Source organism: Typopeltis vanoorti, chromosome 5, assembly GCF_054136105.1.
Source record: "Typopeltis vanoorti isolate ZY-2024b chromosome 5, IOZ_Tvanoo_1.0, whole genome shotgun sequence".
Taxonomy (NCBI): Eukaryota; Metazoa; Arthropoda; class Arachnida; order Uropygi; family Thelyphonidae; genus Typopeltis; species Typopeltis vanoorti.
The window spans coordinates 105068982-105081935 of NC_143553.1; the positions used below are offsets into that span (position 1 = coordinate 105068982).

Below are 12954 nucleotides of genomic sequence, written 5' to 3' on the forward strand. Positions count from 1 at the left end.
AGCCTTTGCAAAGTCAAGCAGTATCACTGAGTAAGGATTTCCTTTATCCAACTCCACTGTTACTTTATTATAGAAAGTAAGCAAATTACTTAGGCAAGACCTACCCTTCACAAAACCATGTTGCCCCTTATAAAGTATCATATTGCTGTCCACCCAGTCCTGAATTCTAATTTTAACCAATTTCTCCAAAATCTTAACCACCACTCCAGATATATTGATTGGTCTATAATATGCAACCTCAGTCTTAGAGCCTCCCTTGTGGAATGGAACTATTTTCCCCTCTTTCTACTCTATTGGCACTTTACCAGAACTGAGGCTTAAATTAAACATTCTGGTTAGAGGAGTTGCTAATTCTCTTGCACATTCTCGTAACACATGGGCCGATATGCCATCTAACCCAATGGCAGTGTTAGTGTTAAGGTTCTTTAATATATTAAGCACCTCAATTTCATCTATCTCTATACTCTCATCAGTCAATGGCACATCTGACACTGCACTATCACTACGAAGATGGTACAGTTTTGCGAAATGATCACTAAGCAACTCAGCTATTTGATTAGCTTCAGTAATTTCCCTACCATCAACACTTTTTAAAGTAATCTTTCCATGGATATTCTTCCTTTTACTAGCCACATAGCAAAAGAACTCTTTAGGGTTTCTTTTGGATTCATCAGCTAGCTTCCTCTCATAATTAGCTTTGGCTTTCCTTACCATACAGGTTACTCTCTTTGCCTGTATCTTATATTGCTCATTGGAACGTTCTGTGAGACTAATGAATAATAGATGACTCTTGATTTCGTTACCATCCCCTTACAGGAGTGCTGCTGGTGCCCTCAGACAGAGCATATATATTGTATATTCATAATTTCCTCTGAAGACTGGGTTAGTTATTCCGCTGAGACCCGGTCGTCATTTCCCCGGCTATACCACGCGTATGCGGGGTTGACATTTGAAAAAGACAGACTTTAGTTTACACTTCCCTTATAGCCTTTTCATTTTCAGTTAAGCAAAATAATGGTCAATAAGCCAATTGATATTGATGGTACTTTTAAACTGTAACGTGTTACAAGTTACTGTGATCGTGGCCCTCAAAGCTCTGTTATCCCGAGCAACGACCTATCGGCAGTGAACGAAGTATCGTTATTCTGACAAAACCGGTGTATCTTAGCGTTCGCAACCAGGCCTTTCTAAACTAACTGTTGTCCTGTCTCAGAGCACCCACGAAATCCACTCTTAACCTCAATACTTTTGGAACAGCGCAAGAAATCAACAAATAAATAGCACAACTTGCTAGCAAATTCTTTTTCTTTTTTTTAATTATTTTTTTATTTTGTTTAATTTATTTGTGTTTTATGTTAGAAATGTAATCGCTTTCCGTGTAACTGTAAAGTTCAGATTCTATCAATTAAATAGATGTCATCACAGTTATTTTGGCCTCCCGTTAGACTATAAAAAATAAAATTAAAAAAATCGTGAAGATATGTGTTATAATAATGCACTAACAAATATTTTCACGCTTGATATTTGATGACTTCAGCACCTAAAACCCTTGCTGAAGCACGGTGTTATTTAGCTGATTCAATGTACAGTTTTTTTTACCCTTTCCTACTGTATATATTAAACTAACTACTGTATATGCAGAATATCTAAACGATCTTTACATATAAATAATCTTTTAATAACCAACTCATATATCTAATTAGATCAATTCTATATATATACACACAAACAAAAAAAGATAAATCGTCATTATATAATTATTATATGTTATTACACTTGTACGATGGTATACCACCTGTATGTGTGCAAACGTGAAGTTATATTTTGAAGTTAACACTGGTGGTGATGTTTCGCTGAGTAACACAACATCTAAGGTCCCAAGTTCTGTTTATCATGCAAGAAAATGTGTATGGTTTTCATTTTAATCTGCCAATCGAGTTTTCCGGTTGCTTTACTTTTCTAATAAAAATGAAATAATTCATACGCAATTTAAAGAACAGCGTTGTGGAATACGAACCTACTATCGTTCGATGACAAACATGGCAGGTGAATTGCTTAGATTAGTGCTTTGTGGATTTGGAAATATGTACGAAGTTATTCAGTGAAGCCTCTTAGTCCTGTTTCTTCTGGTTTGGTAACGATGGAGAATTCAGGAGATGTTATGCCCGGCGAGGCGAAGAGGCCTGAAGATGTGATAAAAATGCCTTTGAATGATAACTTAAAATTTGCTGTTTTGATCGGTTTGGTGGAGGTGGGGCAGGTGTCTAATAAGGAAGTTGTGAATGCCGTCCTTCACCTGGTAAGTTGAGTTTAATGTAATTTTTTTTTTTTAAAGTAAATAAATGAATATTTTATAAGCAGCTTTGCTTACGAGATACAGCTGGATTCAGTTATACTGTATATATATATACACACACGTTCTACCCCACAAGGAACATTTTGCAGCGGTTTATAAACTATAAACACTAAAAATATGCGACCACTGTACTGTACCTCATGCAGAGTAATAATAAATAAGTCATATAAACAGATACAAAAAATTACGCAACTGGAGCTGAGAATGCTGCATATAACTAATTTTGGCGAATTTGTATCAGTGCTATATTAATATAGCACTGATACAAATTCGCCAAAATTAGTGATCAATGTGGGATATGGAAATGAATTACTTTCAAAAATGTTAATTTTTTTTTTTTTTTAGTGAATTAAAAAAATGTTGGTTACAAATTATGAAATAACGTGATGCATTTTTTTCGCTTAAGAGAATATGAACACGAAAACCAAACTTGTCGAACAAAATGTTTGTAAGGTTACAACATGCAGTTACGTTTAAAAAAAAAAAAAAAAAAAGTCATAATGGTAAAATTACTTAAATAATTTATTTATTTGAAGAAGTGAGTTTTTTTATACAGCATTTATTTTTAAATTATTTCCATAGTATGGAAATGTTATTAATCATTAGCAAAATATATGGCTGGTGATGATTTATATATATTATTTTCCAAGACTCATCATTGAAGCTGGCAACTCACAGACTATAATAACATCTGGCATTGGAGCATTCACTATCTACCAGTGTCAGATTCCATTCATTCGCCACTCGTCATGCAAAATACCCCTTTTCACTTCCTTACTCATTTGGCATTTCTAAGGTTTCCAGAGATGACCTCTCTTTCTTCCATCATTTATTATCCTGTGCAAGAATTCTTCTGTATCAATGAGATAGGCTGTCCTCACTAGCTTATGTCTCAGCCATATCACCTCTTTTCCAGTCTACCAAACTGCAGACTACATTCCCTTAATCTGCCCTCTTACTCAACATTCCAGGATCCCAAGACTGTCAGTTACTTGCCTCTGCATTCTCTCTGGTTTGCAATTATCTACATAACCAAGTAACTGCATAGGAATCTAAATGTGGCCTGATTAGTGCCTTATACATTGGAATTGTCACCTCCTTTCCCTTACTTGTCATGGCCCCCCTCACATTATGGTAGCAATTTTCTGGTTAATAACTTTTACAACTTTCATGATGTGTTTCCTGAACTTCTTCTTTATCCACCAAGATCCTCAGATCTTTCACCTCCTGGAGTAAATTCCTCCAGTATATTAAACCTTGTTCTAAAGTACATGAATTTAAACTTAACAGCATTGAAGTGGTATCCTTGTTCTTCATCCCTGATGATGCATTTTCTAATTTAAAGTCATAAGCAAACAATTGAATATAGTCTCTCAAATTCATTATTATATCATTAATATATTAATGGCCCTAGAACAGAATCCTGTGCCATCCCCACTAGTCACATTTATTTTTGCCTTTCTTTTTCAAGACAGTGTATTCCCATATAACTCACCGACTCTTGTTAGCTTATCTGATTATCTGATGTCCATCTGATTATCCTGCATCCCATGCAATTTAAACAGTATTTGTCATGTGGTACTCTATCAAGTCTTTAGCAAAAACCAAGAAAGTATCTCCTCTTTTTCATTTCATTATAAAGTGTAATCATGTTACAGAATCAGAATTAACAAATCCCTTAACTTATACCTCTCTCTCAAAATATTCTTATTCTCATCTTTGAATTTTATCTGTAATCAGTCTCTCACACTTTCACCGTTACATCTGATGTACTCATAAGCCTATAGTTGGACTTGGATTCTTGCTTGTGCAATGGCACTTTTCCTTTTCCCACTCTTCTGGAGTTGTTCCTGTTGCTAAACTCTCATTGAACAACTAAGCTAAGAGCACCTCCAGCTCCTTTACATGTATCCTTAATATATGTGGGTGGCAATATCCAATCCAGTTACACAGCCTTATTATTATCAAACTTATAAAAATTTGTGACAGATTCCATTGAATCACTTGTATAGTTGAAATTCTAAACACTTTCATTCTTGAACTGTCAGTTTTTTTGCCCTCTTTCTTATTGTTATTTAACATCCCCTTTCCCCAACATGAAATACATTAGCAAAATACCCATTGAGCATTTCTACTATATCTTCTGCAAATGTTAATCCATTTTTCCATCTCTGGCAGCTAAAGCAATTCTTCCATATTCATTCTTTCTTCTATTAGCCACATAACAGTAGAACTCTCTATTATTTACTTTGCTGCTTCAGCGAGTCTATGTTCATGTTCCAATTTGACCTTCCTCACTGTGCTTGCCATCCTAGTTTGTGTCATATTCTTCTAATACTGCTATGAGGACCTCCTGCATCCCCTCCATAAATCCATGATTCATCAATTTCACCCCTACTTTATTTATCTCTCTAACCTTAGGCATGCAATTTGACATTGTTAAGAAATAAAGTAAAGAAAAGAAAAAGTAAAAAGAAAAGCGTACTCCCCCCCCCCCCCCCCCACTGGTGAGGAAGATTATGCATATAAAACAGTTTTCATTGCAGTACCTAACCACAGTAGTAGTACACTGTACAAAAACTTCATGCTTTGTTGCTGCTGCTTCTAATCTCTCTGCATGTTATGATTTATTTTGATTACCACAGTAAATGAGAGCTAAGTCCAGGAATAAACACAAAACTACAAAAATAATTTCTCCTTTGTAAACTATATTCTTTATTAGAATAGTCAAAGAAAATAATTAACTTTGTCCCATTCTTCATCAATAGAAAGTAGTTTGTAATAGCAGGAGTTGCAAAAGGAGGGGTTGATTCTCAGATTTCTGTGTGTAAAGAACAGTTATACAGAAGCCTCTCAGTTCTCTCTTAACAATTCAAATATTAGTTATAACTTTTCTTAATTTATTACGACTTAATATTAAGAGCTTTAATCATTAATTAGTTCACCTTTGATATGGGTCACACACATGCATATATATATATATATATATATATATATTAAAGATGCAGTTATAGATGATTCCAATCGATTGTTGAATCATGCATGGAAAGATTGATGGGACATATTGATCTGTCATAATTATTGATGTATTTTGTAAATTTAGTTTAATCCTTTATCCCAGTGAGAGCAAACAAAGTTTGCACCTGAAAATATCTTCAAGACTGAATATAGTGTTGTATTCAGGTGCAAACTTTGTTTGCTCTCACTGGGATAAAGGATTAAACTAAATTTACATAGTCTAACCTAGTGAAAAATAAACTTTCAACATCTTTCTCTAAATCCAGAATAATTTAATAAAAAAAGTGGCAAACCTTTTGGCAACTCCTATAGGTAAAGAGGACCTTGCTACTGCTTCTGCCTGGTATTTCCAACTCTGGGCCTGGCTCCCACTGAAGAGACCTCAATAAAGGTCGAAACTAGTCTGGGTAGTGGCCATTCCCTTAATGCATAACAGTATACATATCCACAAGGAGATGTGTTTTGCATTATGGGAGATACTGGGATAGGAGTTTTGGTAGCTTGCTCCACCTTTGCTACGAGTTGCCTGGTGTTGCACTACTTACCCAGGTAAGTTAGTACAACACTATATTCAGTCCTAAAGATATTTTCAGGCACAGACTTTGTTTGCTCTCACTGGGATAAAGGATTAAACTAAATTTACATAGTTTAACCTAGTGAAAAATAAACTTTCAATTGATGTATTTTATTTGGAGTGGGAAAGAGTTGCATATAATGGGAAAAAAAAAAAACTTCAATTAGGAAACTTAACTAGTTATGTCACCCTGACCTTAGTGATGGTTAACAAACACTTTTATTTTGGATAATTAATGAATAAAAAATATTCATGAGCTAAAAAGAGATTTTCAGTTCATTTTATAATTGAAGCAAAGTCTAGTTTGTAATTGAAGTAACAATTAAAATGGGGGAAATGAAGTAACAATCTGAAGAAATGTTCATGAGCTAAAAAGAGATTTTCAGTTCATTTTATAATTGAAGCAAAGTCTAGTTTTTAATTGTAATTGAAGTAACAATTACAATTAAAATGCAGAATGGGGGAAGTTTCTCCCATTCTGCACTTAATTAACAGCTGTCTTTCATACCTAACCTTGATTTCGTTTAATGTCAGTGCGCTCACTCACTCCCAATTAGGCAATTCACATTTCACTTATTCATGCAAGAGAATGCATATCTGTTTCTCACAACATCCCACTACTTCTGGAGATGATTACTTGTTCTCCCATCACTCACTGTCCTGCATGTTAACTCCATACATATGTGATAAGCCCCTCTCACTAATTTACATCACTAGTATGGGTGCATTTAAGTTATCCTTATGAATGTCTTCAGCCATAGTTTTGAGAAGTGTATTATTTGTGTTGTGGTGTCCAGGGATAAACTTCAGAGATCTGGAACACTAATGAAAGTGATATTTGATGTGGAGCATACCAAACTTTGATTTATGGTTGGTCTTCAACAACCAGATTCCTATACGTGTGTAGAGGCTTAAGTGCTGTGAGGACATCATGTTGGAGGCTTAATGGATTTTTTACAACACTCAAAAAGAATTAAAATAGAATTTAATACTTCCTATATTTCGTCCTAGTCACTAGGACATCTACGGGGATTACAAAAACAATTAATGTAACATATACACAAATAACAAACAATACTAAGCCCAACCACGTGAGTGACACTAAAACTTTTAGTGTGTTGTAAAAGTTTTAGTTTTTTTAGTGTCACCCACGTGGTTGGGCTTAGTATTGTTTGTTATTTGTGTATATGTTACATTAATTGTTTTTGTAATCCCCGTAGATGTCCTAGTGACTAGGACGAAATATAGGAAGTATTAAATTCTATTTTAATTCTTTTTGAGTGTTGTAAAAAATCCATTAAGCCTCCAACATGAAACCAGATTCCTAGTCTGTACCTTTTGAGTTGGTAGAACTGTTAGTATCCCTGGATGTATTAACAAGCCAACAGGCATTAAACTATGTGGAATATAGTTAATGCCCATTGGTTGGAACTATCTAGTTCTATCTATCTATATCCTAGAATTATCTAGGAGTAAACTGAAGAGGCAGGGATTAAAGTATAGCACATCCACATCCCACAGAGGATAGGACAGCCTCTATGAGTACTAGGTACCACTAGGTGATAATATTCATTAGTCTATATAATTACTGTCACTTTACTTATTTACTTATTGAAAGCTTAAGTAGCCAAGATCCATATTTGGACTGCTGAACAACAACAAAAAAAAAGCTAGTCACTTTTTTTTTTCTCCATGTCTTCTAGCATGCAATATGGATAATGTTTTTAGAATAAAGTCTTCTTTATTTTTTATTATTTTTTCTTTCTTTGCAGCTTTAAAATGGTTATTTTGCATATCTGTACTTCTTGCTGCCACTATTCTGCTAAGTGTGCCTGGCAGGAGTCCCATATGAACTTAAGGTTCACTCACTGTCGATTAGAAATGAAACTGAAGTGTTTCATTTCTAACCTGGCAATTGATCAAAAACTGGACACTACAGATATGACATTCTAAGCAAAATTATTGGAGTTCATAGTGAAGAATTTATGGAGATACAAACACATGTTTGGTATGAAAATCAGCAGTAAAAAGACTATGAAAATAGGAAGGAACATAGAAAATTTCAGCTGCATTCAGAATGGAGATCCTATAGAACAAGTAAAATATTTCAGCTATTGAGGCACAGTTTTTAGTGAAGATGGCAAGTTAAATCTGGAAATAGACAACAGAATAAGCAAAGCTGGTATGGTGGGTAGCCAGCTGAATAAATTTACTATGGAATAAGAGAGAAATTAGCCAAAACACCAAACTAGCAGTATACAAGACAGTCTTTAAACCAGTTTTAATTTATGGATCTGAGAGTTGGGTTAGAAATAAAGCACTTGATCAAAGACTGGAGATCACAGATATGAGGGTTCTAAGAAAAATTAGGGGAGTGAAATGAGGATATTAGAAAGGAACTTGAAATTATTAGCATCCAAGAATGTTTCAGCAGAGTTAATCTAAAGTGGTGGTTGAAGAAAGGTTATGAGAAAGACCAAGGTCTAGGTGGATTGATTTGGTCATAAGTGCCTTAGAAGAACGAAATGTTAGATATGACAGTATTGGAGTGCTCACAAGTAATACATCGATTTGGAGGAGAATTGTTGATAGAAGATTAATAATAATGTAAACTTAATCATGTAGGGCTGTCATAGTACCCTAAACATCATCCCTTGGGTGGGGGCACATATATCATGAAATTGATGATGACAAAGACACTTTGGAGTAATTACTTTCCTTACAATTAAGAAAATAACATTCAACGTGTTGACCTCTATATCGAGGTCATCATCAGGAAAACATACACATGTACAGAACACAAGCTACATGACACTACACAAAGTAAGATAAATCTAAATGCTTTGTTAATCATTTATCCTTGCCTGACCTCTGGTGGAAAAGAAATTATAATTAAAAAAAAATAATAGATAAAATATATACAAAAATATAAATTAACAAAATAAAATAATTTTTTTATACAGATCAGTATACTAATATACAGATAATAGAGAGAGAAAAAAAAACTAAATAAATAGAAATGAAGTGTTAACTTTTATGGCAAGATGGATGACAATCCCTTGGATTTTTATCCCTTCATCATTAAGGAGTTGATAAATGAAGAAAAGATTATCAAGCACCTGGTTCACCCAATTTAGGGCCGTGTGAGAGCGCTTGTAAAGATGAGCAGAACTGCTTTCGGGTGCTTATATTTCCATCTGTCATTCTCATCATAGTTGATTGACTCTTGAATGAGTTTTATTGGGGTGGAGAGGCCTTAGCGAAGTATGTAGAGGCAGTCCGGAGAAGTAATGTGGGTATATCCGGTATGTTAGCATCTCGATGGAGGAGAGCATTCCTGACAAACCATGGAGCATCAAAAATCATATGGAGACACTTATTTTGAATCACTTGTAGTTTTTGATGTTGCTGTGGGAAGTGTGACTCCAAGCTGGTGATCTGTATGTTAAAGTGGGTCTGATGATTGATTTGTAAGTCCGTAGCTTGCTTTCAGTACTAACTTGACTTCTCCAGTTGAGAAGAGAGTAGAGCTAGACAATTGGGGAATTGGATTTATTGCAGGCATATACAATGTGAGGATTAAAATTGAGGCGGTTGTCTGGTTGTATACCTAGATATTTGAGTTTAGTTTGCTATGGAATAGCTGCATTGAATAGTTTAATTTCTCTGCAGTGAGATGTTTGACGTCTTGTAAAAAATATGGCAGTGCTTTGTCAGCATTGACATCAATCCTCCATTTCATAAACCATCTTTCCAGGATTCTTGTTGCATTTTGTAATTGCTGCGTAGTTAAGTGTGGCCTGAGAGATCTGGTCAAAATTGCCATATTGTCTGCATAGCAAGCCATGGTGGTTGATGCTGTGCTTGGGACATCTGCAACGTAGATGTTGAAAAGCAGAGGGGGGATAGTAGCGAGCCTTGGGGTACACCAGCAATGATTCTTTTCGTAGAGGATTTGAGTCCACGTAGCTTAACTTGGAATTTCCAGTTTTTTATAAAAGAGTCAATGAGTTTAGTAATGTATAGTGGAATGTTGGCTGTAATTAATTTGTAGATAAGATCTTTGTGCCAAACCTTATCAAAGGCTTTTGCAATATCGAGAAAGATAGCTCCTGTATTTTGCCTCCAATTAAAGCCAGTTGTTATAAACTCTACTAATCGGTGGACTTGTTGAGTTGTACTGTGTCCAGTACGAAATCCAAATTGCTCTTTCATGATAAGGCTGTTTTTATTCACCTCATCTTGCAGTCGGTAGAGATTAATTTTTTCCGCAATTTTCCCCAAGCATGACAAGAGACTGATGGGCCTATAATTCTGAGGGAACTATGGTGCTTTCCCTGGCTTGTGAAAGAGGATTATGTCTGCTTGTTTCCATCAAGTGGGAAAGTAATTGAGTCTGAGCATTGCATTTATGATGGCTACCAGATGCATAACTGCTTTATGTGGGAGCGCCTTTATAGTTTTGTTGGTAATCCCATCAGGTCCTGGAGCCTTTTTGTTGTTGAGTTTCTTGATGATGGTATAAACTTCCCTAGGTGAAGTATGACAAATATTTTCACGACTGCAGGGCTGATGGAGAGTGTAGCGAACGTGTCGGTGGATTTTTTTTATGAAAAGCAAATCCTCATGCGTGTAGTTAGGACTACATTGTAGCTCCAGGGCGTCCGTGAAAGCTTCAGCCTTATCTTCATCACTGTAATCTATGCCCCTTTCTCCATGAATGGGCTGTGTGTTGGAACAATTCATGCAGAGAGCATTAGCCAGTTTCCACAGCGAGTTATCCTCAGCTTTTAGGGAACACAGCTTTCTTTCCTACTGTTGATTCCTGTGATCTTTGAGCGAATAGCGAACTAAATTGGTTGCCCTATTTAGCTCTTGATGATCCTGGGGAGATAATGTATTGTGATAACGGTGTCTGATTTTATTTTTATTATGGATTAGATTTAGAATTTCTTCTGGGAGCAGGTTGGCTTGAGCTTGGTAACGGTGGAGACTGCTGCCAAGCCAGCATGAATTGTATTTTCTAGATCATTGACTGCTGCATCGATTTCTTTGCAGGTGGGGATAGTTGGTACGGAGCCTATAAGAGTGTGGAGTGCGACTTTGAGTTTATTGAAGCTTCTGCAGGTCTGATTGGGGGGATGAGCTCTGGGGCCCATCCTAGGCTTAGTAATACGGGGTTGTGGTCAGAACTAAGGTCGTTAATCAGTTGTAGCTGAAAATGATGAGAGGTGTTCTTGAAAATGGCTATATCCAGCACATCAGGAGGATTATAAACTGAGTATAGCTTTAGGCTGCCTGCGTTATTGGTGTGTGGATTTCAATACCAGTTTCTTCCATATTTGTTGTAGTAGTTTTCTTGATTTCGTTATAACGGATGGTTTTCTTGACAAAGATAACTGTGCCACCACCTCTGGCATTGAGCCTGTAATTTTTGAGTAGAGAATATCTAAGTTTAGTGTTGTCGCAGGGTCGAAGATGGAATTAATTGAGATAGTTGGATTATCCATTAAGCATTGAGAATATGACTTCGGTATTTTTCAGGAACTTGATTGTATCATTCTGATTAGCGTTGGTTTTGCTGAAAGCCGTTGGCATCTCTCCTAAGGTAGCAATTAGAATAGCAGTAGACTTTTGATTGCTTGGAGCGGGTTTTTTGCCGGTTTTGTGCACAAGGCAACTGCTTTGGCATATGACTTGTGAGTTGTAGTCAGCAGAGGGGTTTTCTGCTGCAGGAGGTGTTGGAGCCCCTGATTCTCTAGCTTTCAGAAGGTTAGCTGGGTGGAGTATGCAGCCTTTGTAGTTCGCTGGATGTGGACTGCCACAATTTGCACACTTAGCAGGAGTAGTGCATGGTTTGGAACATGTATGAGTGGGGTGTGTATCTCTGCATTTTACACATCTGTACTCGGCTCTACAGAGTTTCTGCTCATGCCCGTATTTCTGGCAGCGGTGAAATTGCCCTGCAGATGTTTTCCTTCTAAGTGGCTCAGTCTTTATTCACTAGATTACAAACAGTCATTAGATCATAGATCTCTCTCTCTCTCTCTGATCCTTTCTGATTTCCACTAGAACCAGAGGCATGGGACGTTTGGCTGCCTGATACATTCAAGAGACTTTTATCGGCTCGAGGGTTTGTGATTTTAGCTCAGTGACTATCTCTTCTGATGTTATTGTTTCCACTAGACCTCTGATAACAACCTTTAAGTTTTTCTTGCTCTTTAGTTGAAATGTATAGTATGGAATTTCTAGTTTAGTAAGTCGACGGTAGTCCGATGCTCCTTCAGGTTGAATACGGACTCCTTCGTCGGAGTTTTGGCCAAAGTGAACTTAATTTCAGAGTTCTTCATGACCTCCACAACTGTCGACCATTGCTCTTTAGGACATAGAATCACCGGTGGGACTCGCTCTTTGATCTCTGCAGCTGTGTCCATCAGTGCTTCGGGCTCTATGACTGTAGTCTTTCCTATGTTTTTTCCTACTGACCACCTGGTGGTCGTCAGGGTCTTCTAAGGAGAGTGTCGACTGTTGAGGCATTTTCTCTACTGTTGTCTTGGGAAGTGCTGGGGAGAGGGCCAGAGGGATGATATTTCTCTGATTCAGCTGCTGGGATCTTATGGAGCTCTTCTCTGCCTGGCCATTTGGTATGTAGTAATATTCCTACTTGTCTGAATACTGTGAGCAGTTGTTTAAAATTTAGGTCTTCAAATGGAAAGTCCATGCCTAGGCCTAACGTGTGATTTAATAGAAGTTTCGCATGGTTCAGGACCTGCCTTGTCTCTACTTTCCACCAAGTGTAGACCGGCAGTCGAAATCTCCTACCAGAGGCAGAAGACTACCGACAGACACTTGGCAGAGAACAGGAGAGGTCTTGGGGAAGATGCATTAAAAGTCAAAATCTTACCTTGCACTGTACAATTCAGAATCGACTCTAATCACAGTTCCAAATTCCACATACCGCACCACAATCCGATAACCAAAACCTGCATACTACGATCACCGTCCA

General features: G+C 36.7%; 1 protein-coding gene across 1 annotated transcript in view; it reads left to right on the forward strand.

The window, feature by feature from the left end:
* The first annotated feature begins 1969 nt into the window (after nucleotides 1-1969).
* rg (A kinase anchor protein rugose) overlaps nucleotides 1970-12954 on the forward strand; it is a 1380990-nt gene continuing 1370005 nt past the window's right edge. Inside the window, exon 1 of the mRNA XM_090393458.1 lies at nucleotides 1970-2299. Within this exon, the coding sequence (XP_090249584.1) occupies nucleotides 2141-2299 (159 nt within the window). The 5' untranslated portion in view covers nucleotides 1970-2140. The remainder of the gene's footprint in view (nucleotides 2300-12954) is intronic.